Source organism: Physcomitrium patens, chromosome 2 (genome assembly GCF_059467195.1).
Source record: "Physcomitrium patens ecotype Gransden chromosome 2, ASM5946719v1, whole genome shotgun sequence".
Classification (NCBI taxonomy): Eukaryota; Viridiplantae; Streptophyta; class Bryopsida; order Funariales; family Funariaceae; genus Physcomitrium; species Physcomitrium patens.
Window position 1 is genome coordinate 19,471,073 of NC_143411.1, and position 23,444 is coordinate 19,494,516.

Sequence of the window (23,444 nt, forward strand, 5' to 3'; positions counted from 1 at the left end):
TGGTTTTGTGGGGCGGGTGAAAAGTGAGGCTCTGGATGACGTTCAATCTGCTGAGACCTCATGCAAATATTGAAGCGGCTGAGCTTGGAAGGCACTTTGTGCTGAACCACAGTTTTTCATTGCTTCAAGTTGCATGTTGATGCAAACCACCTTGTGTGCTATAGGTTGTTTTGCCTCTACTGGAAACGGCCTGGTGTAGGCTTGGATTTCTTGGAAGTTGATCTGGACATGGGTAAGCCTGTTGACAACGTGATTGGCACTGCCGTGCTTTCATGTGACGGACGCGCATGAGCCTACGCAGTGCCTCATGTGGTTCCCCGTGTGGCCTAGAAACGCCCCACGATCACAGGCAACGATGCGGATGTGATACCTGAATCCAGCGTGAAAACACCCAGCGACTGTATATGATGTAATCATGAGTGAATCGTTGCGCTAATGTGGACAGAACCTCGTTCGGTTCCAGTGGGTCGAAAGCAAGTTTCGCGATTGTGCAATGCTACATGTCACAGTGTTGACACGTTTCTGCTGAGCAGACAATGTGTGGATTTTGGGCTTGTTTCGACTTTACTCGTCAATCACAAGGGTTTAGAAGTGGGTTTCAGGAGCGATGAAGGGCTGTTTGATGTATTTTGTGTTGTTCTGTTCTTCCTTCGTTCCTGTTACGTTTGAATAGTGTTATCTTGTCGGGCTTGAATCATACAGTTAGCTTGTTCTGCGCCGTATTTGAAAGAACTCGCGTTTTTCAAGAAGTTTATACGAAACGAATGGAGCATTAGGAGCATGGTGCAGGGGCTTTTGAATGTTATCTTGAGCTTGGTTGAGTGGTGCATGCAAAACAAATATTGAAAGTGCGGTTATCTTTGCAATGTGGATGATTGTCAGAAAGAATTGTGTAACAGCATTGATGTATGGTGCAATACAAATGTGCTGTGGGTTTTGATTGTTGATTTAATTATTTTTGACCAAATGTCTAAGTTGCACCATGTGAAGGAAGTTCAGCTTAAGCCCTTAAAGAACACAATACCTTTAGCATTTACATAGTGAACTATAAAGAACAGCGATCGAAGGTTGAGATGGTTTACTGGCATGTGGACTAGATCTTGAGTCGATCGTTTGTAAATTCCAATTCCAATTAAGATTATGTAACTCAAACCAAGAAAGACCTATTCCCACAAGATTTGAAGGACATTTAATGATATTGAAGAAATTTTGGGTACTACATCTTGTAATACCCCTGTTTAGTGGTGTGGTTTCTTCAATAACATTCTCAAATGCAAATGTTTCGTCCAGCAATAACTTTTGTTGGAGGGAGTTGGTTCTGTTTTGATATTATTAGATTTTATTATTATGTAGAGTCTTGATCTCTGAAACTTGTTGAGGCTCTAATGTCAGCATTTCAAGTGAAATTTGTAAACTTGAAGTTATAACAAGTTAAAGAAATTTAAAACAAGGTGTGGAATTTGGTAGTAGCATGTAATCTATACTTGATGGTTTTGGTATTGAGTTGTATAATTGCAAGGTTCCTAGGTCAATTAGATGTCTTTGTTTCTAACCTTTTCACATTTTTAAATCTATTTGATTTGATGCAATAATTTTATATTTGATGACTTATTTTTTTATAATGTAATTACAAGTTATAATAGTTGGAGTTGTCTATTTCTTTTTGTTTTAATTATTTGAATTAAATTATATGAATTTGCATAAGTCTTGTCATTAATTATTATATTCATGAAAATTTAGGAGTTATTGTCATCATTTGATTTGTCCTTCTCTAATCAAGTCTTTGCTCTTGGCACTTTTAAAAAATTTAATTGTTGCATGTAATTGTTTGAATTATGAATTGTTCTAATGTATTAGCTTTTGATACAATCAGTAATAGATCTTTGACATTGTCTTTTAAACCATATTACATTAGATTAATAAGAGCCTTATGATTTCAAACTTTGTCACAAGTAAGAGGTTAAAGTTTGACAACATTGATAACAATTAAAATGGATTCTTGTGTCAAAGATTGGAGTTTTGTTTTGCTACATTTTTTTAATTGTAATATCTAAAAGTAATTGTTAGCTCTTATAAAAAATTGGTTTATATCTCACAAAAGTTATGAATCATTTCTTATTAATGATACAAATTAATAAAGATTACTTTTAATTAAAATTGTGCCTATTAATCTTATTTAAATCATTCCATTAAAATAACAAGAAGTATGTAATCTTAAAAAGTTCTTAACTTGTTATAGAAATCCTTGAAACTTTTATCTTGTACAATCAAAGTTCTTTGGTATAGTAATCTTTGACTCATATATAATTATAGTAGTAAGTTTTTATGGATGTGCTTGTAAATTTGATATACTTATTCTTACTCCTCTTAGTTATACATCTTCTTGGTATAAACGTTGAGCCTTATTATTGATTATTTACTTAGGTAGAGGAATAGTGCTTCTATGATTTAGAATTCTAAGTCATAATTTTTTTTTTTAGAAAGTTATAAAATGCTTATAAAGATATATAATAGTTACAAATCTAATTTTACTTCTATTAAGATTAACATTTATAGTTTTTATTTTTTATGTCTTTGTAATAAATAATAACAACAAATATACAAGCCAAACAAAAAAGATGGTTATCTACAATTGCTAATACCAAATGAGAAAAATTGACAATGATGAATTGTCCATTTTTTTGTAAGAAAATAAATAATTTAAAATGAAAAAAATGTCAGTTTAAGGTGGACAATTTGCAATTGTTCAAAAATTCAATAACGTATTTGAAAGAATTGTGTAATCTATCCACTTTTCAAACAAATGGAGAAAGTAATGAAAGAAGAGACAACTATAAGATAGAAATGTAGATGAAGTGGTTTTGCCAATTACAAAGAGATTCTTAAAATCTTAAACTAAACCTAAAAATATCAAAAAGATACTAATAAGATTAAAGATGGTCTTATTCTTGCATCTATTTTTAATAGCTATAATAAAGGTTATGTTGTGGCTTGTCTAGAATTGCTATGCTTATGGAATATATGCAATAATGCAATTATTAGATTGATTTTTAATTGTAACATTTTTGTTTTCAAACATTCATTCAAACTTTTTGTTGTTGTTTGGTTCAAAACTTATGCTTTCAAAGCAGATATTATCATTGGCTTTTTTGTTTGTATTTTATTCTCTTTCTATGAAAGTTTTCATGGTTACATAATTGGCATTTTAATCAAAACTTTATAATAGAAATTTCATTTGTAAAGAAACATGTTTATACAATATGTTTCTTTTGAAAATTTTGACTAATATGATACATTGTTATATTGAATTGATAGTTTGAAATTCATTTTTTTTTTAGATAGTCGAGAAGTTAAAACGTCGAGTTATTAGTATTTTTCATAGTTTTTGTGAAGAATTATTTAATTACTTATAGATAATAGATTCATTTTTCTTCATTTTTTTTTTCTCTAGGGATTGAGTAGTTTACTTTATGCATTGTATGATTAGTTAAATTACTGAATCATTCAAAGTTTTTGCAGATGTTGTTACTAATTGAACTTTTAATGTGTGGTGATTGGAGAAGGTTGAGATAAGTTTATCAGTATTGACAAAGTGGGTGTTTTATTTATTTATTTATTTATTTATTTACTTATTTTTATGTATTAAGATATGCTGTATGCAATCTGTATGGAATTTGATTGAACATACAAGAGGTTAACTATAATGACATTAAATGGTAACTAATGACGTATATGTACATTAATATCACTCTCATTCAATACCAGTTTTTGCAAATCTGTAACTTGCATTTGAAGTAATCTGAAAGTTCAGCAATTTTAATCGGCTTAGTTTTTTCTTCTTTATGTATGGTTAGGTTGTTTTTTTTCTTTGCGTGTATTGGAGTATCCATGCTTAATGCTATGATGTATCGTCGTACATGATGTTAGGTCAGTTGTGAGTGTTCTCTTTATAACTTGAAGTTTGCTTTCTCAGCTTAGATTGTAAGATGTAGACCAGGGGATTTAACAAATTTGATTAATATTAATATTTATTTATTTTGGTTTTAATCATTTTATTAGGCTTGAAATCAACAAGTCTTTACACTGCACATTCTTTTAATTATTTTTTTACCTTTTTACATTTTTTCACATTTTGTTTTTGGAAATTTCATGCAATGTCTAATTGCATATCAATGATTTTTCTGCAAAAGTAATATTCAATATATATATATATATATATATATATATATTTTCTAATCACGTTATGGTTGTGGAGAAATCAAAAATATTAGGTGCTTCATGGGTTTGTGAATATACTTTGAAAATAGATAAGGAAGGGGTGTTGGGTTGCAAGGTGAGTTGTTGCAACCAAAGATTGTATCACAAGCGGACGGATGAAATTACGGCAACGATGTTCATCTTGTGGTTGGATGAATACATGACAATGTTCTACTGGTCAGAATGGTGTATATGGATGAATACAGTATACGACTCGAACTTGGAGTTCGAATAGGTATAAATTGATGGCGGGTCAAAGGAACCAACAAGGAGAACGAGATAGGAACTTGGGACCCGGAGATGAGAACTTCGGAGACGAAGCTGGGGGTCGACCTCACTATACGAGTCCCAAACCCTAACTTAGCTCTTCCTTTTCGAGTCGTTGGACGACGGCTCTGGCTGTGCGCGTGCGCCATAGCCTAACGTCGATCCTGGCTAACTTCTTGTTGCCTCCCCCTGGCCTGTCTGTGAGGCTCTGATCTCTTCTAACTTGGATTTTCTGATTCTCCGGACGTCCCCCTCGTGCCGTGTTTTAGTCATTCCTATCAACTGTGCCATCGCCATGGCCACCACCGAGGGTCCTCTGTTGTTCCAAGGCGTATCCAAGGAATCCAAAGCTTTCCGTCTCATGACTCAGATGGTGAATTCCCCATCCCAATTGATTTTTCTTAACATGTTATGGAGATGTTCTCTCGCATTGAGATTGACATCCGGTATATTGTGCCAAAGGGATGGGAGGAAGGGCGTGGACTTGGAAAGGATCAACAGGGAATTACGTCACACATCCGTGTCAAGACCAGGAAGGACAACGCAGGTTCATTTTCGCGCTCTTCTGAAATCATTCTTGAGCAGTGTATGGTTTGTACTTGTTCAATGAAACGGTCTGTGGTCATCGCTGTTGTCATCATTAACCATTCTGAGAGTATTAGTTCTTCCCAAATTCATGACCTTGACTTCCAAGTCATGTGCAGCTATTTGAAACTAAATTTACCTTCGCCCTTGGGACTTGTCTTGATTTATAGAACACCGTAATTGAGGAAATAGTTGTTTTTGGTTCTGGGTCATGGTTTTTGGTCGGAATGTTTGCTGGCAGTGGTTACCCAGCAACATTTTAGCTGCCGATTTGTGGTTTCAGATAATGTCGTGGCCGTGTGAGTTTTCAGACGCTTGTTGAGTAAGGTCGACTTAGGAAGTCTCACATTGCGTAGTGTTGAATATTCCCTGCCCCATCCCGGAACATGTGGATTGTACGCTTTTTTGGCTGCTGCCTCCTCCGTCATCTGCATTCAATATCTGGCCGCTCAGATCTTTAGGGATTAAGCGTATCTGTATCGAATTCTGTCAATTCAAACAGAATTTTTTCAACTGGCTGCGTCTTTTGTTGAGAAAGTAACTTAATCGAGTCGTATAAATGCAGGTGTCGGCACTGACGAACAAAAGAAAGCAGCACAAAACTGGACCGTCAACACACACATTTTTGATAACATCCTGAAGAACCTCAAAGTGGTGAGGTTTCTTGTCTTTTTTTCTTTTTTCTTATTCTTTTATTTATTTATACATTTGTTCGTTTTACGTGTGTGTGTGTGTCGCTCAGTTTGTGTCACTGCACTAATTGGGATTAAGTGTTGCTTTTGGGGACTGATTGTTGAAGAGTCTCCCTCGTAGAGTCTGTTTTTTACTTCGTAGGTTACTACCTCAGTGTTGGGTAAACGACTTTAGCTGAATCTCCGATGTTGGATGTGGTATGATGTAGCAAGGTGCTCAACCTCAGGTCAAAAAAGGTATGTTCTTGTGTAGCTTGAGGACTGTAGTAGATGTTGCTGATGACATGTTTTTCGACTTCATTTTGCCTGTCATTGCTCTGAACTGGTATGTGTTAGAAATATGGCAGCTGTCTTTTTAATTTTCACGACCTTTTTTTGCATTTATGTCTCGATTTGTTCAAATAGTGATATGGATTTTAAAAGGGCTACACTCCTTGTTCTGCAGACAGTAGTGATGATGACAGTAGTGACGATGACTCTGTTGAAGCTATTCCGGTAATTAAAAAAGTCGCTCGACCACAGGGAAGGTGTGTTCTTGAAAATACTTTCTTTCGTTTCAATCTCAATAACAACAACAACAGTAATAAGAGTACTAATAGTATTAGCAACAGCAGCAGAAGCAGGAATATTTGCAATTTGTGAGAATTCTGCTGTTTATAATGTTCAAATATTAACTTAAATTACGCTTGGAAGTCGTGATGTTGAGTTTAGAATTCGTGAGGTCCTGTGCAGTTGCTATTTGTCTAATGTAAAAGTACTATGACATTTTTTGAGTGATCTTGGATTGTTGCAGTAGTGGCAGCAGTGTACTTCTAAATTTGTCTGATCATGCAAACTTTGGATTAGAACCAAGTTTCACTTACAGATTATAACATATAGCTATTTCATTGTAATCATTGATATAAAAACAACATATAAAAAATGGGTTTTGGTGCACTTGATGTAGAAAATGAATTCGTGACTCAATTTTTCTCCTCTAGTGCGAGGTTCACTAATCTAACTACGATTAGTTGTTTTAAAGAATGGATTATATTATATTGAAGCATTTTGAATTTATTGTAGGTACAAGAGGAGAGAAGGGGGCAAATTGGTGAAAGGTTATTCTGCCACGGATCTCAGTGCCATTCTTGTAAGGACTGTAGTTTCTATGTTTTTCCTTTAAATGTGTCCTAGTCTTGTTTCGAAGTGCGATTTCAGTTCCATCTTTTGAGGAATGAATCCTTTTGACTATCATTTTGTATGACAGTGGTGTTTGAGGGTTTATCAATCTTTATGCAGTATTCTCTACGCATTATTGAGAGCTTAATGCCTGTACTTGTTATAAAAATATCTTCTTAGGCTCTCAGTGCCTCACAGTATATTCAGCAATGAGTACTTATTCGTTTTGATCTGTTTGAAGGGAGGACAAGATGTTCAGCCCGCTGCTGTACAGTCTCCGAAACTAGTCGTTCCCGTAGGTAAGAGTTGCTGTTATTTCTGTCGTAATCTTACGAAGTTTCATTGTATAATGTTATATCTTTCAAAATCTGATTTCAAACTTGAACCACTGTATTGAGTCACCGTATCACCTTTACAACTGTTATAGCAATTCAATCACTTCCTTCTTGCTTATATTTTGTGTTTTTCTAACTTGCTTACAGTGGCTGCAGCTGTGAGTAAGGTTGTGGAAAGCAAGGAGCAAGTTTCATTTGTTGAAATAGAAGTGGAGGAGAGTATTTCTTTACCGGATATAGCGGCAGACTGGTGGGGCACTAAATATGGATTCGTGAGAGCTGGAGCGCTTGGTTCGAAGCAAGTGCAAGTTCGGGAAACCGTAAACGGAGAAAGACCAAGCCAGAACGGCCGAACTCAGTTCTCTGAGCAAGACCAGGAGAACCTGTATAACCTTGTAAACGTACGTTGCTATTATCCCATGTTGTTATGATGGGTGGTGGGGCGTAGATCTAGGGCAAGCTGTATTCTCTTATTGCATTGCAAGGATTTTTCTTGTTTGGGGTTGACTCCGATGCTGCAATTCAGAAATTAATGGATGTTCCCTTAACATGGATCTTTGCCAGTGCTTCAGTTTTCTCGGATATACTTTTTCCCTCGTACTCAAGAGCGACTTAAATTGTGGACGTTGGTGTTTTGTGTACAATATTTTAAAGTTCTTGTGTGATTTGCTGCAGGATAAGGCAACAACAGGGAAGAAGGGACTTGGTCAAGCTGACAGGGCATTGAAGATCGGTGGGGTTAAGGTTTCAACGCGTCCTGGACAGAAGAAGGTTTTTGCTGACATTGAAGAGAGCGAGAATGAGGAAGCACAGGATTCAGTTGTAAGTGAGGGTCAACAAATTGAGTCGGCTGCTGCAAACAAACTTGAGAAGAAGAGGAAAAGGGATGAGTCTTTGGGTAACGAAGCTGCCTTAAAGGAGGGGTCCAAAATCAAGCTGAAATCGCTAGTTTCTCAGTTGCTAGCGGAGGTGAAATTTCCGTCTGACAGAATTTATTTACCAGACTATTTTTCTTTTTTTCTTTTCAGGGATTCCGTTTCGCGTTACCTTCCTTTGAATGAATGACTGTTCTCATCCGTTTTTTTTATCGTTACACCTTTGACAATTTCGAGTTTTCCTCAACAAACAGGTTTCTGAGAGGAAAATGAGCTTGAAACGGCTACAGAAAAGAGTTACGGCTTCTACTGGTCTATTTCCAAGTAAAAGCGATGCAGATGCTTTCAAGGATAAGGTATTGATTCTTTATTTATTTATTTTTCTTTTAACTGACTGTGAATCACACGGCATTTATGTTTAGTGTGATTTTTTCGGGCAACAGTTGCGTCTCAAATTTTTCTGAACTGAGTCCTTCGCATAGCCAGGCTAGTGTAATTTCCAAGCGCTGATTTTCGCTAGAAAATAAAGCTGAAGTTTCACTTGTCAATTTTGTGTGCGGAATTGTTGAAGCGAAACTCATTACGCTCGTCTCCAAACATCTAAAAGGGCAATGTGGATCTGTTGCCTTTTGTGTATTAAATGACCATAAGTTTTCAAGTGAATAGAGGAAAGAGTGATTCTAAAACATATCACAATATAGTTCGTTGCATTTCCTTCATCTTCTATTAGTAATGATCTTGTGCCTGTTGCAGCTGCTCAAGAGTTCGAGGTTTGTTGTGGAGGGGAAGAACGTGTCGCTCAAATGTAAAACTTAGACAATTCGTCAGGCCTCTCCTGTTCTTTTGAAATCGTTCGAAAGAGGCATTTGCAAGAATATTCCTTACTGGTTTGTTACTGGTCAGTTCCTACTTCTGGGCTAAAAGCTCTTCAAGGAAAACTCTGATTGTTTGTGCTTATTTGAACCTTATTTTAGATTCATTAGGGCACGTCATGAGCGGCCTTTATTCCATTCTGGGTTGATTGCTCCCTTTTGTTAGTAATCACATGGGGGTTAGAATAAAACCAGCAAGCCAACTCGCTACCATTAACATGGAAATCATTTTTGTAATCACCGGCTACTTGAAATGAAGCGTTCTGCTTAACCAGAAATGAGTTTCTGCTAATTGCAAGGATGGTGTGTCGTAGTTGCGAGTATACGCTTTTATCAAGTTTTCGTAGAACTGCATCATCTGTGATGCGTATCTGGCAGGTATCTTGTGGACTCAGATTATATTTAGACTTGACTTGAAGTGCAGTCTGCCGTGATGGATTAATAGTTTTGTGATTTATCTTCCACTATGAGCAGTGATGTACGACTCTGAAATTGTGCATGAAAATATGGTCGTCATTTTACATGTCAATAGGCCAATTGAATCCTTACTTTTAATGTCACTAAAACTCTTTTTCGAACTCATATTTCGATCACAATTTTGTTTATATTCATATCACTACTTCCAGCAATGAGTTTAAACAATCAATTTTAAAAGAAGAAATCAAGTAATTGAACATTTATATTAAATGTCACATTTTTCACTGTTTTCACTGTACTATTTGAAAAAAGCATGTGGCATTATTTTCATTCCTAATTTTATAATTGCGCTTCTTTCTATTTTGAATCTAGTTTTAGTTTCCACAGTTATGCCCTGCCTTCTGGCAGCAGATTTTATGACGAGCAATATTAGTTTTTACCTGGAAGAAATCAGAAAGATGTTTAATATGCATCTTATGCATATTACATCTATCATTCCAAATTCATTGGTTCTTTACTCCGTTGATAACAATCTAGTTGATTGTCTGCTGATACCCAACTTGTAATTGAATTGTGATTTTATCTTAGTTTTATTTGTTTATTTCATTTGATGCCACAATTAAGTAGTTTGCAAATCTTGTTTTACAATCTATTTTATCTAATAGATTGTAAATGAATGTGGTGATTTTTAATTGCAATTTATTAACAATGTTTTTCAGGAATAGCATTGATAAATGTAAATTTTTTATTTTGATGTATTATCAACTTAAATAAAATCCTCCATCATACATTTGTTATCATAAGACTCACTGTTAATATAATATTTTAAATATCAATGCTATGTAAATTAAGTCTTTTATTTATCTTTATCATGTTTTAAAATGATAAATATTTCTTTTCATAATTAAAAAATGTATATCAATATAATATATTATGTTAATCTTTGTATCTAAAGTTATTAAGGACAAAATGCAACCAAATGCCATCTATAAGTGATCATCCATAGAGTAATGCCTATTTATAGATATAAGCTTGGAGTTTATTCTCCCAAAGCTTTGTTAAGCATCAACTATCAATCCTTGTTTTTATTTGTCTCATGTAAAATGTAATATGAATGTTGCTTTACATTATAGAGTTCTTTTATGATGTCTACTTAGAATCTACGCTAAAAGCCTAAAAAGGACAAGAATTTAAAACTAACATTCAATACATGAATAATTCATGCATAATTGAATTTTTTTAGTATGTTTACTTAATATTGTAGCATATAATTCAAAGATGTTGAAAGTAGTTCAAGTCAAAGTAGCTTATGCATAAGTGTAGTTGAAAAAAAGATGCTATGTCTTAAAACATTATGGTGTATATTAATTAACACACAAATATAAAAGAAGCCACAAAAAACCTATATGTCAAGGACATGAATTATAAATAAACAAAGCTTTAATATATTCCTATGTCACTCAAAGATAAAAAAAATCTTAAAATTAGAATGGTTGTTGCCAAAGATAATAAGACTAGAGACTCTTGAAACAAAACTAAGAACAAGAAAGACGTTGACAAGTATCAAAAAGGCTTCATTCTTGCCTCAATATATACTATCTAATTAGAAGCCATGTGGCAACATTCTATAGGACCTTTGACATTTATCCAACTTATGGGACATGTATCTAACTTGCAAGACAAGTTTCTTACATGTATGCTACATAATCAACTTTTATCACATGTTACTAACATGTGCAATGTGTAGCCAATTTGTTGGCTAATTTTTCAATCCATTAATTACCTACAAACACATAAAAATCAAATCTGCATCTATGAAGTTTTAAAGAAGTTTTTTCATAAGATATTTCTAAATCTACATACTTTTATTTTCTACCTAATTCTTCTTATTTATATAATTATGTATGTTTGTTACATTACATCCCTTCTAGAAAGGAGTTCCATAAGGAGCAGTATTTACATGTTGAAAAAATCTAAGATGTGACAAATTTTAATTGTTATATACTCCAATCTTTGTCTTTTTTGAAGATAGTTGATAGGTCCTCTTGACCACCAAAAATATTCCATACTAGAGCAAAATGACCACCTTTTAATATAATCATTGTTGAAGCTTTTATAACTTTCTTCAAATAAAATATTTGGAATACCATTAGGAATAGTTTCTACCTCCAATAATATTATAAAATATTAAAAATCTCTTTCAAGGTCATCATACCAAACACATTTTTAACTTATTATTTATTTAAGAAAGAACATGTTCTTGAAGGTCTTCATACCTATTTGTCATCATAAAGATTGTAATAATGATAATGCTTTGTTTGATAATTCAACAAATAATAACTCTTGAATTAAAATTTAATAGTTGTTGATTTTTCATCTCTTTAGGGTGACATATATACAAAACTACAAATAAATATAGATGAGAGAATGCATTCTTTATTGATTCTTCTTTCTTTTAAAACAAAAAATTGCTTGACCTTTTTATATAAATTTGATGGATTTCATCAATAAAAATCATCAACCTTCTTTGCTTCATTTGCAAGATTATTTGTTGGCTCTTATATGCATTCATTAATATCATATCTATACTAATGTATAAAATATTCTAACATATTTGAAGATTGCCTTGAATTTAAGACTTCTTTGACCTGAAACTTATGATTATTGTTCACTTCTATATGATGAAGTAGCATTTGTCTTCTTTACAATATATCCATTCACTTGTATAACTCAAGAAGAGGTATAACTCAAGAAGAGATATATGCAATATAAAATGAATCTTTATAGACTTCAATATAAGTATTCTTTAAGCAACTTGATTGATTTATTTACAAATAGAAGATGTTAAAAGTCCAGAATGATCCAATTTGTCACAAAGATAAGTAATCTTAATATTATGACAAAGTAATCATATCTTATTTCTAACATAAAATTAAGGTTTTTTCTTATTATAGATATTTATGTTGATCTTTTGTTGTTCATGAACTTCCTTTAATTGTGCCTTTATTATTATATATGACTTTAATGGAAAATTTGCCAAATTTTCTACAATAAGATTATCAACTTTTGAGAAGTTAAAAGTATCAAATTATGAATAACAATCATAATTAGTACAAAAAGATGTTTGTTAAGTAGCAAAATACATATTGTTATTATAAACAAACTTTGCTAATGAATTTTTTTTTGTCTAATCATCTAGATAGTAATTAATAATACATGTCAAATATTGCTTTAAAACTTGATTTACTTATTCTATTTGTCTATTAGTTTGACATTAAAAAATTAAAGATTATTTTATATCTACCTTTAATATCTTAAAAAAGATTTTTTAAAAATATAATATAAATTAAGATCCTTTATTTAATAGAATATTCTTTGAAAATCTATGATAGCAATAAATAATATAAATAAAAAATTTAATTATTTTTTTACTTTAGATTTATTTTATATATATTAAAAATTGTGTCATCTTAGTAAAATAATTCACTATCACAATTATAAATTTTTATGAATTCGAAATTAGAAGATATGTAATAAAATCCATATAAATAAAAATCCATGATTTTTTTGGTGTAAGTAATAATTGAAGAAGTCTATAAGAATGATGACAAGGAATTTTCGACCTAAAATAAATATCAAATGATTGTACAAAGTTTTAAATTATTTTCCATACTTGATGCTACCAAAAACCTATTAATATTATTCCAAAGTCTCATTATATTTAAAATGTCATGCAATTGAAAAATTGTGATAAGATTGAAGAGCATATAATTGTACTTCACCTTTTGAAATATATAAGTGCCATTTCAAATAGAAAAGATTGTTCTTAAATTCAAGATTAAAATTATTATGAGATTTAAAAATATTATTTTTAATATCATAAAAAAGAAGATTTGAAAACATGTTTGATTGAATTTGCTTAAAAAAAATTATATCAATAATCATTACTGATTTTATAGCCCAAAAACAAAATTACTTTGATTTCAAAAGATTTTTTTGTTTTTGATCAAAAGCTGCATTTTTTTTTTTTTTTTTTTTTTTTTTTTTGATATAAGATAAAAATATCTAAAAAAGATATCCAATATAGCTTGTTGTTTTTGTGGTTGATAAATAATATTAAATTTAAATATTAGCAAAGACATGTCCAATGGACTTGGCAATAATTTAGAACATATACTCATATAAAATACTTGAAGTTCTTGTGATCTATCTATCTATATATATATATATATATATATATATATAGTGACTAAATTAAAAGCACCTTCCAAATAATGGCATCATTCTTGAAATGAATTTGCTATTACAATAAGCTCTTTGTTGTGGATCTTATAGCTGGTCTTAGATACCAAAATATTCTTCAAATGAAAAGCAACAAGATGAAGTTTGTCATTTGCTTCTATTTATAAAAATATTATATTCAAAATATAGTCCATGAATTTTTTTTTGTAAAAAATGCCATAAAAATTTGATGCAATATAAAATTGAATCAATAATAAAAAAAACTTTAAAGATTTAAATCTTGCTTCACCTTCTTTATTCCATTCAAGTTTGTCTTTATAAGTCAAATATGTAAATAAAATTACAATTTAAGAAAATTCTTAATAAAGATGATTAATAATTAAAAAAAATCAAAAAAATTAGGCATCTCTTTATATTTTTGGAATCTTTTGATCCATTTAAATATTTTTAGGATTTATCACAAGGCCATTATTTGAAATAATGTATTTTTACAAATCAACTTGAATTATTCAAAATACACATTATTTTATCTTGGCATAGAATCTTGCATCTTTAAGTTTTTATTAATACTTAACAAACATGAATATTATATATATTTTTTTCTTAGAATAAATTAAAGTATTATTTAAATAATATATAATAAAATTATCTAAAAAGTCTCAAAAAATATTATGAATAAGATATTAAAAAGAAATTGGTACATTTGTGAGTTTAAAAGGCATAATATTACATTTAAACTGCTCATACTTGATTTGAAATGTAATATTTTATTTGTCTTATTTTTACATGTATACCAGATTGTATGTTTCTTGTAGATTTATTTTTGTATAGATCTATACTTGATTTAATTTATTAAGAAATCTTGTTATCAAAAATAGTAGATACTTATTCTTTTTGGTATTCTTGTTGAGTCCTCAATAAGCAATATATATTTTTAATGATTGCTTTTTTTCTTTATAAATAAGACGAGAGCTCTTATTAGAAATTTTATTTGATATATGAACTTCTTTGCCAAGCTCTTATTAATGTATCCCTTAAGTATATCCAATTTATTCTATAATAAGTTATAGATTGGTCTAAATGGTGGTTGAACTTCTTAAAGATCAATTAAGCAATCATAAAAGCGACAGTTTCAAAGAATATCATTTTTTTTTTTTTTTTTTTTTTTTTCAAAAAAGTCTTGATAATCTTAATTATAGTTTGAAATGCCACTTGAGTTATTTCCATTATCAATAATGGATGTGGCATAAATAAAAAAAATTTGAATTTTTTTTTACAACATGTATGAAAGTTCTTCTACTTATCAATAAGAGTTTGTAAAAAAAGACTAGTCTATCTCAAGAGTCTAAGACCTTTCTAATCTATAGCAATATAAAACTTCATCACAAAGTAGGACAAAATGAACTAGAACAAAATTTAATAGTATAAGATATAAAAGAAAAAACTCAAAAAATGAGAATAAAACAAAATAGACCTAAACATGAAGATGCAAAACCAAATTTTACTAAGAGAAAAGGTCCAAAGCCATATCTGACCAGATGCCCTAAAAGGCTCTAGTCAGTCCTATTTATACTTTGTTCTACTATCTTTGACTTTCTAAAATATTCCTACATGATGGACTTTACTTAAATAATCATCCTAAATTATTTTTAGAAGGTTCCATGGTGGGCCTCACCTAGATAACCACCTTAAGCTCTTTTTAAAATATTCTACTATGGATCCTATATAATCCACTAATCTAGCTCTAATTCTAGAAACTTCCATATTTTTTCAAACATGATTTAAACTATCTATTCTTATGTGTCAATAATATAAATATCCTATCTATATCCTATTATAATTAATCATCTTCTATTAATATAGAATGTCCTTGTTGTGCTTTCGATGATATTTCTAAATTATCTCTTGGAAATTGATAAGGTTTTGTGCAAGTTCCCACGTTATATTGTGAATAAAATAACCTTTTCAAAGAACTTTGTACTGAAGTTGTGGACGTCCATTGTCACAGCAAAGATAGCAATACTCCAAAATGCTGTCCACTTCATATTCTTGTTAGTCATCAAGTACAACTAGTAGTGGTGGTAGTTGGTATTGATTTTGAAAGTGCTTTGGCTTCATATGAAATTCCTTCAGTTGCAAAATATGAAAGATTGGATAGATCCAAATATGTGGCAGAAGCTCAAGGCAGTATGTAAGATAAAAAATTATTATAGAAATGCAAAAAGGTCCAAGCCATCGAGGTGTTACTTTATGGAATTTGAGTTGATGTAGCAAGTGGCAAGTTGGCATTAGAGAGTAACACCTAATCACCTTTCTAAAAAATCTTATGTTGCCAATGATTATTTGCATATTGCTTTTGTCAATTTTATGGGATAAAGAGGCAATGACGTACCTCTTGTAAGATTATTATAAGCCATTGTATAAACTCATCTATTGTTGAATTGTTGGAATCGATGGAATAATAGAGAGTTGCTAGGATAATCAAATGTTAACCAATGTTAGAGAAAAATAGTGAATGATGAGTAATTATTTGAATACTAACATTGTAAGCAAACTCCAAAGGCATCAAATATTCATTCTAGTCATTATGATGAACTATCACAAATGCTTGCAATATATCTTCCAAGGTTTTATTTACACGCTGTATTTGTCGATCTATTTGAAGATGGAAGATTGTAAACATTACAAGTTGTGTACCTAATAGCTCAAATAAGGCTTGCCAAAAACTTCTTATAAAATATGGATTTTGATCTAAAATAATGATATGAGATAATCCATAGTGATGAAAGATAATATCAAAGAAGATCCATGTAAATGTTGGAATATCAATATGCAAGTGTACCATGGCCAAATGAAGTTTCTTCAAGAGTTGATCTATAAAGATGGCAATCATAATATAATTATGAGGAGTTTGTCGCAAACATGTAATGATATCCATAATCACCTACTCCCAACATACTATAGGTAGTGGAATTGCTTGCAATAATCCAAGAGATGTTCTATTGTATACTTCATTATATTGACATGACTTGTAGGAGTGCACAAAAGCTCAAATATCATAATCCAAACCTATCCAAAATCATATCCTTGAAATTTATTCTATAGTCTTTTCTTGCCATAGATGTTTAGATATTGGGATGTCATGTCCCTCTTAAAATATGCACATTTGGAGTATAGCATTGTCACATAGATAAATTTGCTTCTTGAAATAGAACAAGCTATCACTAAGATTGTAATCTTGATACTGTATATCACCTACCTTCAACCAATCACTAACCATCTTAAAATAAGTATTTCAATATATAGCTTCTTTCTATTCTGTTTCTTTTATTAATTTTGAAATTACAATATTAATGGTAGTGACTTTTGTCTTATTTCTCAATTTAGCCTTCAAATCTAGTCTTTGCAATAAGTTGTCTAGCATAATATATTATTACCTTTACTTGTACTCAAGCTGGATATTAAAAAGCTATAATTATTCTTTTCAATGATGTTGTCATGATTTTATATTTTTCAGATGCAAATTATGTAGTAAAGGTCAATGGTCAGTCCAAACAACCACTGCATTTTTTAATAGATAGTGTTGTCACACATTTGTGGTACGTACAATTACTAATTCCTTTCAATCACATGTAGGGTATTAACACTCTACCCTTCTAAGCTTATGTGATCCATATGCCATAGATTGAAGGCCTCTAACAAAGTCTTATTGAAAGACTACTCCAATAGCAAAGTTGGAAGCATCAATGTTAAGTATACAAAGAAGGTTGAAATCATACAACTATAATATTGAAGCATTAATCAGTGCCTCCTTCAATCTATCAAAGATGCTTTGCTGCTCCAATTTCCAGTCAAATGGAACATTTTTTTCCAATAAGTTTGTTAATGAGGTAATAATGTGCACAAGTTGCCAAATAAAATGGTTATAATATTCAACAAGGCCTAAAAATGAGTAGACTATAGAAGCATCCTTGGAACTTGGCCATTCCTCTATTGCTTTCACCTTATCTTGCTCCATACACATACTTTCAAAGGACACCACATGCTCTAAAAAAGTGACTTCCAACTTTCAATGTTCACATTTTAATTGCTTGCAATAGAAGTGACTATCTATCAACGACAAGAACATGATAAAGACAAATAAACAAGTCAGACCTCTTTCAAAGAAAGATGAAAAAATAAAAATATCTTGATATATATATATATAGAAAAAAACTGGAATGGCTATTGCCAAAAAGTCAAGAAAACTAGAAACCCTTGAAATTAGACTCGAAGCAAGAAAAGAGTTGAAAAGAGTGTAGAAGGCTTCACTCTTGTCTCTATATATATTATCTAACTAGGGACTACGTGGCGACGTTCTATAGGACCTCCAATATGTGTTGACTTTGTAAGACACATGCTTTGACTTACAAGACAAGTTTTTCTATGTGTGGGCCACATAGTTATCTTGGTCTTCAAGCTAACAACATGTGTAGCATATGGCCAATTTGTTGACGACGTTTCTAATCCAAAAAGTCAATTAAAGATATCTATAAAGTCAAAGCAGCATCTATGAAGCTTCTAAGAAGCTTTCATATCAAATACTATAGAATTAAGTTATTTTTATCTACTTTTACTTACTTCTATCTATTTATATATATAATAACTGGCTTATATGAGTATGTCCGTGATATTACTCCCGCTTGTAGAGACGAGTTCTACAAGGAGCAATCATCATATGTTGAGAAAATCTATGATGCGACGAATTATATTCGCTATATATTCTAATCTTTATTCTTGTCGAAGATGATTGATAGGGCCTCTCAACCATCAGCAGTGTCCCATACCAAGGCGGGAAGACCACCTAGTTATTTTATCATTGTTGATGCTTTTATAACTTTCTTCGAATAAAACATTTGGAACACCATCAAGAGTTGTTCCTACCTCTAGTAAAATCACCAAACATCGAGAGTTCTTTCTAAGGTTGTGATACCTAACGCGTTGTATCTCGCCATCTATTCGAAGAAGAATATGTCGTTCTTGAAGATCTTCATCTCAATTGTGTCGTCTTGAAGGTTATGACAATCATAATGTTTCGTTCGGCAGGTTAGCAAACGAAGGTTCTTAAGTCGAATTTGTTGATTGTTAGTTCTCCATCTCCTGAGCATCACAACTATAAAGAAGCTACAAACAAGGATTGAAAGTAAAATGTTATCTTTCCTAGATGTTGTTTCTTTTATAAAGAAGGTTTTCATCTTGATTTTGATAGATGTCGTCGATGAAAAGCCTCCATCGCCTTTGTTGTATTTGTAAGATTCTTTATTGGCTCCCATGTGCGTTTATTAATATCATATCCGTGCCAATGGACAAGATATTGTAATTTATTTCGGCGTCGCCTTGAATCTAGGACTTCTTCTACTTCAAACTCTTCATTATTGTCCACTTCTATAAGAGGAGGTGGAGCTTGTCGTCTTCTTGGTATGTCCACTATCTTGTATAGTTCAAGAAGAGATACGTGGAATACTGGATGGATTTTTATTGACTCCGATAGATATAAACGATATGCAACTGAATTAATTTATATAGAAATAGAAAATGGTCCAAGCCTTCAATAGTCTAACTTGTTACAAGGACGAGTGGTCTTGATATTGCGACGAAGTAGCCATACCTTATCACCTAAGTGGAATGGTAGTTGTTCCTTTCAATAAACATCCGCATTGACCTTTTGTTGTTCTTAAGCTTCTTTTAACTACGCCTTTATCGTTACATGTAGCTCTAACAAATGAATTGCCAAATCTTTTGCAGAAGGATCAACTTTTGAAAAGTCAAAAGTATCAAGTCATGGATGATAATTATAATTAGTAAAGAAAGGTATTTGTTTTGTAGAAGAATGTATTGTATTATTGTAAGCAAACTTTACCAATGGCAAAAGAATTGTCCAATCATCTTATTGGTAGTTAATGATACATCTTAAATATTGCTCCAAAACTTGATTAATAAGCTCTGTTTGTCCATCAGTTTGAGGATGGAATGTCAAAGATAGTTTTATATCCTCTTTTAGAATCTTGAAAAGAGTCCGCCAAAATCTTGATACAAATTGAGTTTCTCTATCTGATATAATATCCTTGGATAATCGATGATAGCAATAGATATTGTCAAGAAAGAGCTTAACTGTTTCTTCACCTATGATAGATTTTATACATGGTACAAAATGTACTATTTTGGTAAAATGATCTACTATCACGAATATAGAGTCATAAGAACTTGAGATTGGAAGATCCGTGATGAAATCCATAGAAATAGAAGACCATGGTTATTGTCGAATGGATAATGGCTGAAGAAGTCCATAAGGTCGATGACGAGGAGTTTTTGATCTTGAGCAAACATCACAAGATTGTACAAAATCTTTGACTACTTTCCACATTTGTGGCCACCAAAAGTCCTTGGATATTAATTCCAAAGTCTTATTGTACCCAAAATGTCTTGTTGCTGGAAAGTCATGATAAGCTTCAAGAACACGTAATCCAGCTTCACCTTCTAGAACATATAGGCGTCCTTCAAAATATAGTAGATTATTCTTGAATTCAAACTTGGAAGTATTATGAGACTTTGAAGGATTTTTCTTAATATCACGAATAAGAGGATCAGAAGACATACTTGACTGAATTTGCTTAATGAAAGTTGAATCAACAATTAGTGTTGGTTTCATTGCTCGAAGACGAAGATACTCTGGCTTTAAGAGAATTATCAGTTGTTGATCAAAAATAGCATCTCCTTCTTTTGGTGCAAGATAAGATCCTCTAGAGAATGTATTTGACAAATCTTGTTTTTTTCTTCGTCGATTAGTGGTCTTGAATTCAAATCTTGACAAAGACATACTCCAACGGACTTGGCAACAATTCAAAACACGTGCTGACATAAAATATTCAAAGTTCCTGTGATCCGTATACACTGTGATTGGACTAGAAGCACATTCTAGGTAATGGCGCTATTCTTGAAATAAATCCATGATTGCAAGAAGTTATTTATTGTAGATCTCGTAGTTGATCTCGACTACTGAAATTTTTTTGGAATAAAAAGCTATTGAATGAAGTTTAGCATCTGTATCCATTTAAGATAATATGGCATCCAAAGCAAAGTCTGATGCGTCTGTTTCCATAAAAAATGGCTTAGAAAAATCGATGTGATACAAGATTGGTGCAGAAACAAAGGCTCTCTTCAAAGCTTCAAATACTACTTCTACTTCTTGATTCCATTGTAGTTTGTCTTTGCAAGTCAAACGTGTAAGTAGAACTACAACTTGAGAGAAGTCTTTGATGAAGTTTCAATAGTAATTGGCAAATCCCAAAAAGCATTGGACATCTCTTACCATTTTTGAGATCTTTCAATCTATAATAGTTGGAACTTTCTTAGGATCCATCATAAGTTCATCATTTGAAATGATGTATCTTAAGAAGTGGACTTGAGTAGTATGAAATACACACTTTTCTATCTTGGCATAGAGTCGTGCATCTCTTAGTTTTTGTAATACTTGGCGAATATGAAGTTCATGTTCTTCTAGATTCTCAAAATAGTTAAAAATATTATCCAAGTAACAGACAACAAAATCATCTAAAAACTCCCAAAAGACATCATTCATTAGATGTTGGAATGCTGTTGGTGCATTTGTAAGTCCAAAAGGCATGACGTTGTATTCGAAATGTCCATACCTTGTTCGAAATGTAATCTTCCATTCATCTCCTTCTTTGATGCATACCAAATTATATGCTCTTCGTAGATCTATTTTTGTATAGATCTTACCTTGATTCAACTGATCAAGAAGTCCAGATATCAAAGGTAGCGAGTACCTGTTTTTGATAGTGATTTTATTGAGTCCTTGATAATCAACACACATTTGCAATGATCCATCTTTTTTCTTTACAAATAAAATTGGAGCTCCTGCTAGAGATTTAGAATGTCGTATAAAGTTCTTGGCCAGATTTTCTTCAATATACTCCTTTAGTTCAACCAACTCTTTTTGAGATAAATCATAGATTGGTCCAAATGACAATTGTGATCCTTCTTGAAGGTCAATTGATCAGTCATAGGAACGATGTTCTAGAAGAGTATCCACATTTTTTTTTCAAATATATCTTAAAAATCTTGATATTGGCTTGAATGCCACTTGAAGTCTTTCCACCAATAGAAACAGGTGTGGCATAAATGACACAAGGTGATCCTTTTTTTGCAGCATATAAGAAAGTACTTGTACTTACAAATATAGGTTTAATTATACTAGATTTATGACTCTCTACTTGATTAACTACACTGTTAGTTATATTTTCAGAAAAATCAAGACTACGAGAAGTCCAATCTATTTTAGGATTATATTTTTCTAGCCATGATAAACCTAAAATGACTGGATTAGAAGAAGATCTAATGATATTAAATATTATAAAAATACTATGACCATTAGTTGTTATTTTTATAGGAAGGATTTCGTGAGTAACATCTCTTGAAGACAACGAATGACTATCTTTGGCTTCTACATGAAAAGGTTTAGTTTTCTTCACTAAAAATATGCTATATCTTTTAGCAAATTTTTCATCTAAGAAACATATTGAGGCTCCTGAATCTAGCAAGGCAAAGGCTTTGAGATGTTTAGATCCTAGAATAATATTTATTGTAAAACATGGAGAGAGTTCTGAGGAGAGGATAGGACCTTCATTAGCTGTTGTATAAGGTTCCAGCTACATGGTCCCTATTGTAGCTGGACAAATTTATTTTTTGACATGCTATCTCCTTTGATTACCGTACTCCTCATTTTATGGTTCTGTCATTTCTTTGGACAATATTGAGCAGTGTGCTTAGGTTCTCCACAATATAAGCACAAACCTTCTTGATGATGACGAGTCTTTTCTTGCTCAGTAAGAGATTTGAAACGTACAACATTAATTTGCATATCCTCTACTTTCAAATGTATGTATTGAAGAGATGTTGGTATTGAATTATAGTTACGTTGAGGTCCACTTGTATGGTTCTTAGATCAGAATTCAATTTTTGAGGATCAGGTAAGTTGAGCATTAATTTTTTTACCTCATATTATAATCCGTAGAAAAATTGGCTAATGAATGCAACATCATCTCACTTGATATCAGTTGCAAGTTGTCAAAATTGTGAAGCATACAACGTTACTGATCAATTACCTTGTCATAAAATATGGATCTTATTGGTTGCAACACGAATTACATCATGTTCACCATACATGGATCGAAACTCTGCCAGAAAAGCCTCTAGATTATCCAATATTAGATCTCGTCATTCAAGAAAAGATGAAAATCATGATAATGCTGAAACTGAAAGAAGCGTACCAATGAATCTAACTTGTGATCCCGGAGTTGGATAGTTTTGAGATTGAATTTCAATCATCAGTTGTACTTGATTGATAAATCCTGTAAACTTTGATCTGGTTCCATCAAACTTCTCGAGTAGGGCAATTTTTGGTTCTCTAATACTGGAAGGGCGTTCCACCATAGGAAAAGGGACATGATTTGGTACAGATGTTGAAGCAGCTTTGATCATTTCTATATCTTCACTTCCTGCCAATCTTGTTGCTTCTTGTGGTGGTAAATTGAGTTGATGCATCGCAAGCATTAACTCCCTCAATTGTTCTTACATTTGTGCCATTGCACTCTTCATTTTAGGAAGTTCAACCATGATAACACTTAGAAAAGAAAAGATATCTAATATCACTCAAGACAAATAGAAAGGAGGACTGAGAACAAG

At 32.0% G+C, this 23,444-nt stretch overlaps 1 protein-coding gene across 2 annotated transcripts; it reads left to right on the forward strand.

Moving 5' to 3' along the window:
• The first annotated feature begins 4,640 nt into the window (after positions 1-4,640).
• LOC112278754 (G-patch domain-containing protein 1) lies at positions 4,641-9,319 on the forward strand. Of its 2 annotated transcripts, none has more exons than XM_024512467.3 (11): positions 4,641-4,897; positions 4,987-5,071; positions 5,675-5,763; positions 6,011-6,038; positions 6,247-6,328; positions 6,864-6,930; positions 7,201-7,258; positions 7,442-7,695; positions 7,970-8,263; positions 8,424-8,525; positions 8,923-9,319. In XM_024512467.3, exons 1-11 carry the CDS (start codon positions 4,820-4,822, stop codon positions 8,983-8,985), a joined length of 1,200 nt encoding a protein of 399 aa, XP_024368235.1. In that variant the 5' UTR covers positions 4,641-4,819; the 3' UTR covers positions 8,986-9,319. The 2 variants fall into 2 exon arrangements, with proteins under 2 accessions (XP_024368235.1, XP_024368236.1); XM_024512468.3 differs by having other exon boundaries at positions 7,451-7,695.
• Positions 9,320-23,444: the final 14,125 nt, after the last annotated feature.

Coding starts and splice junctions, on each gene's coding strand:
- LOC112278754 (XM_024512467.3), top strand. CDS start 4,820: ATGGCCACCACCGAGGGTCCTCTGTTGTTCCAAGGCGTATCCAAGGAA. Junction 5,764..6,010: donor TCCTGAAGAACCTCAAAGTG/GTGAGGTTTCTT, acceptor GGTATGATGTAG/CAAGGTGCTCAACCTCAGGT. Junction 6,329..6,863: donor GTCGCTCGACCACAGGGAAG/GTGTGTTCTTGA, acceptor AATTTATTGTAG/GTACAAGAGGAGAGAAGGGG.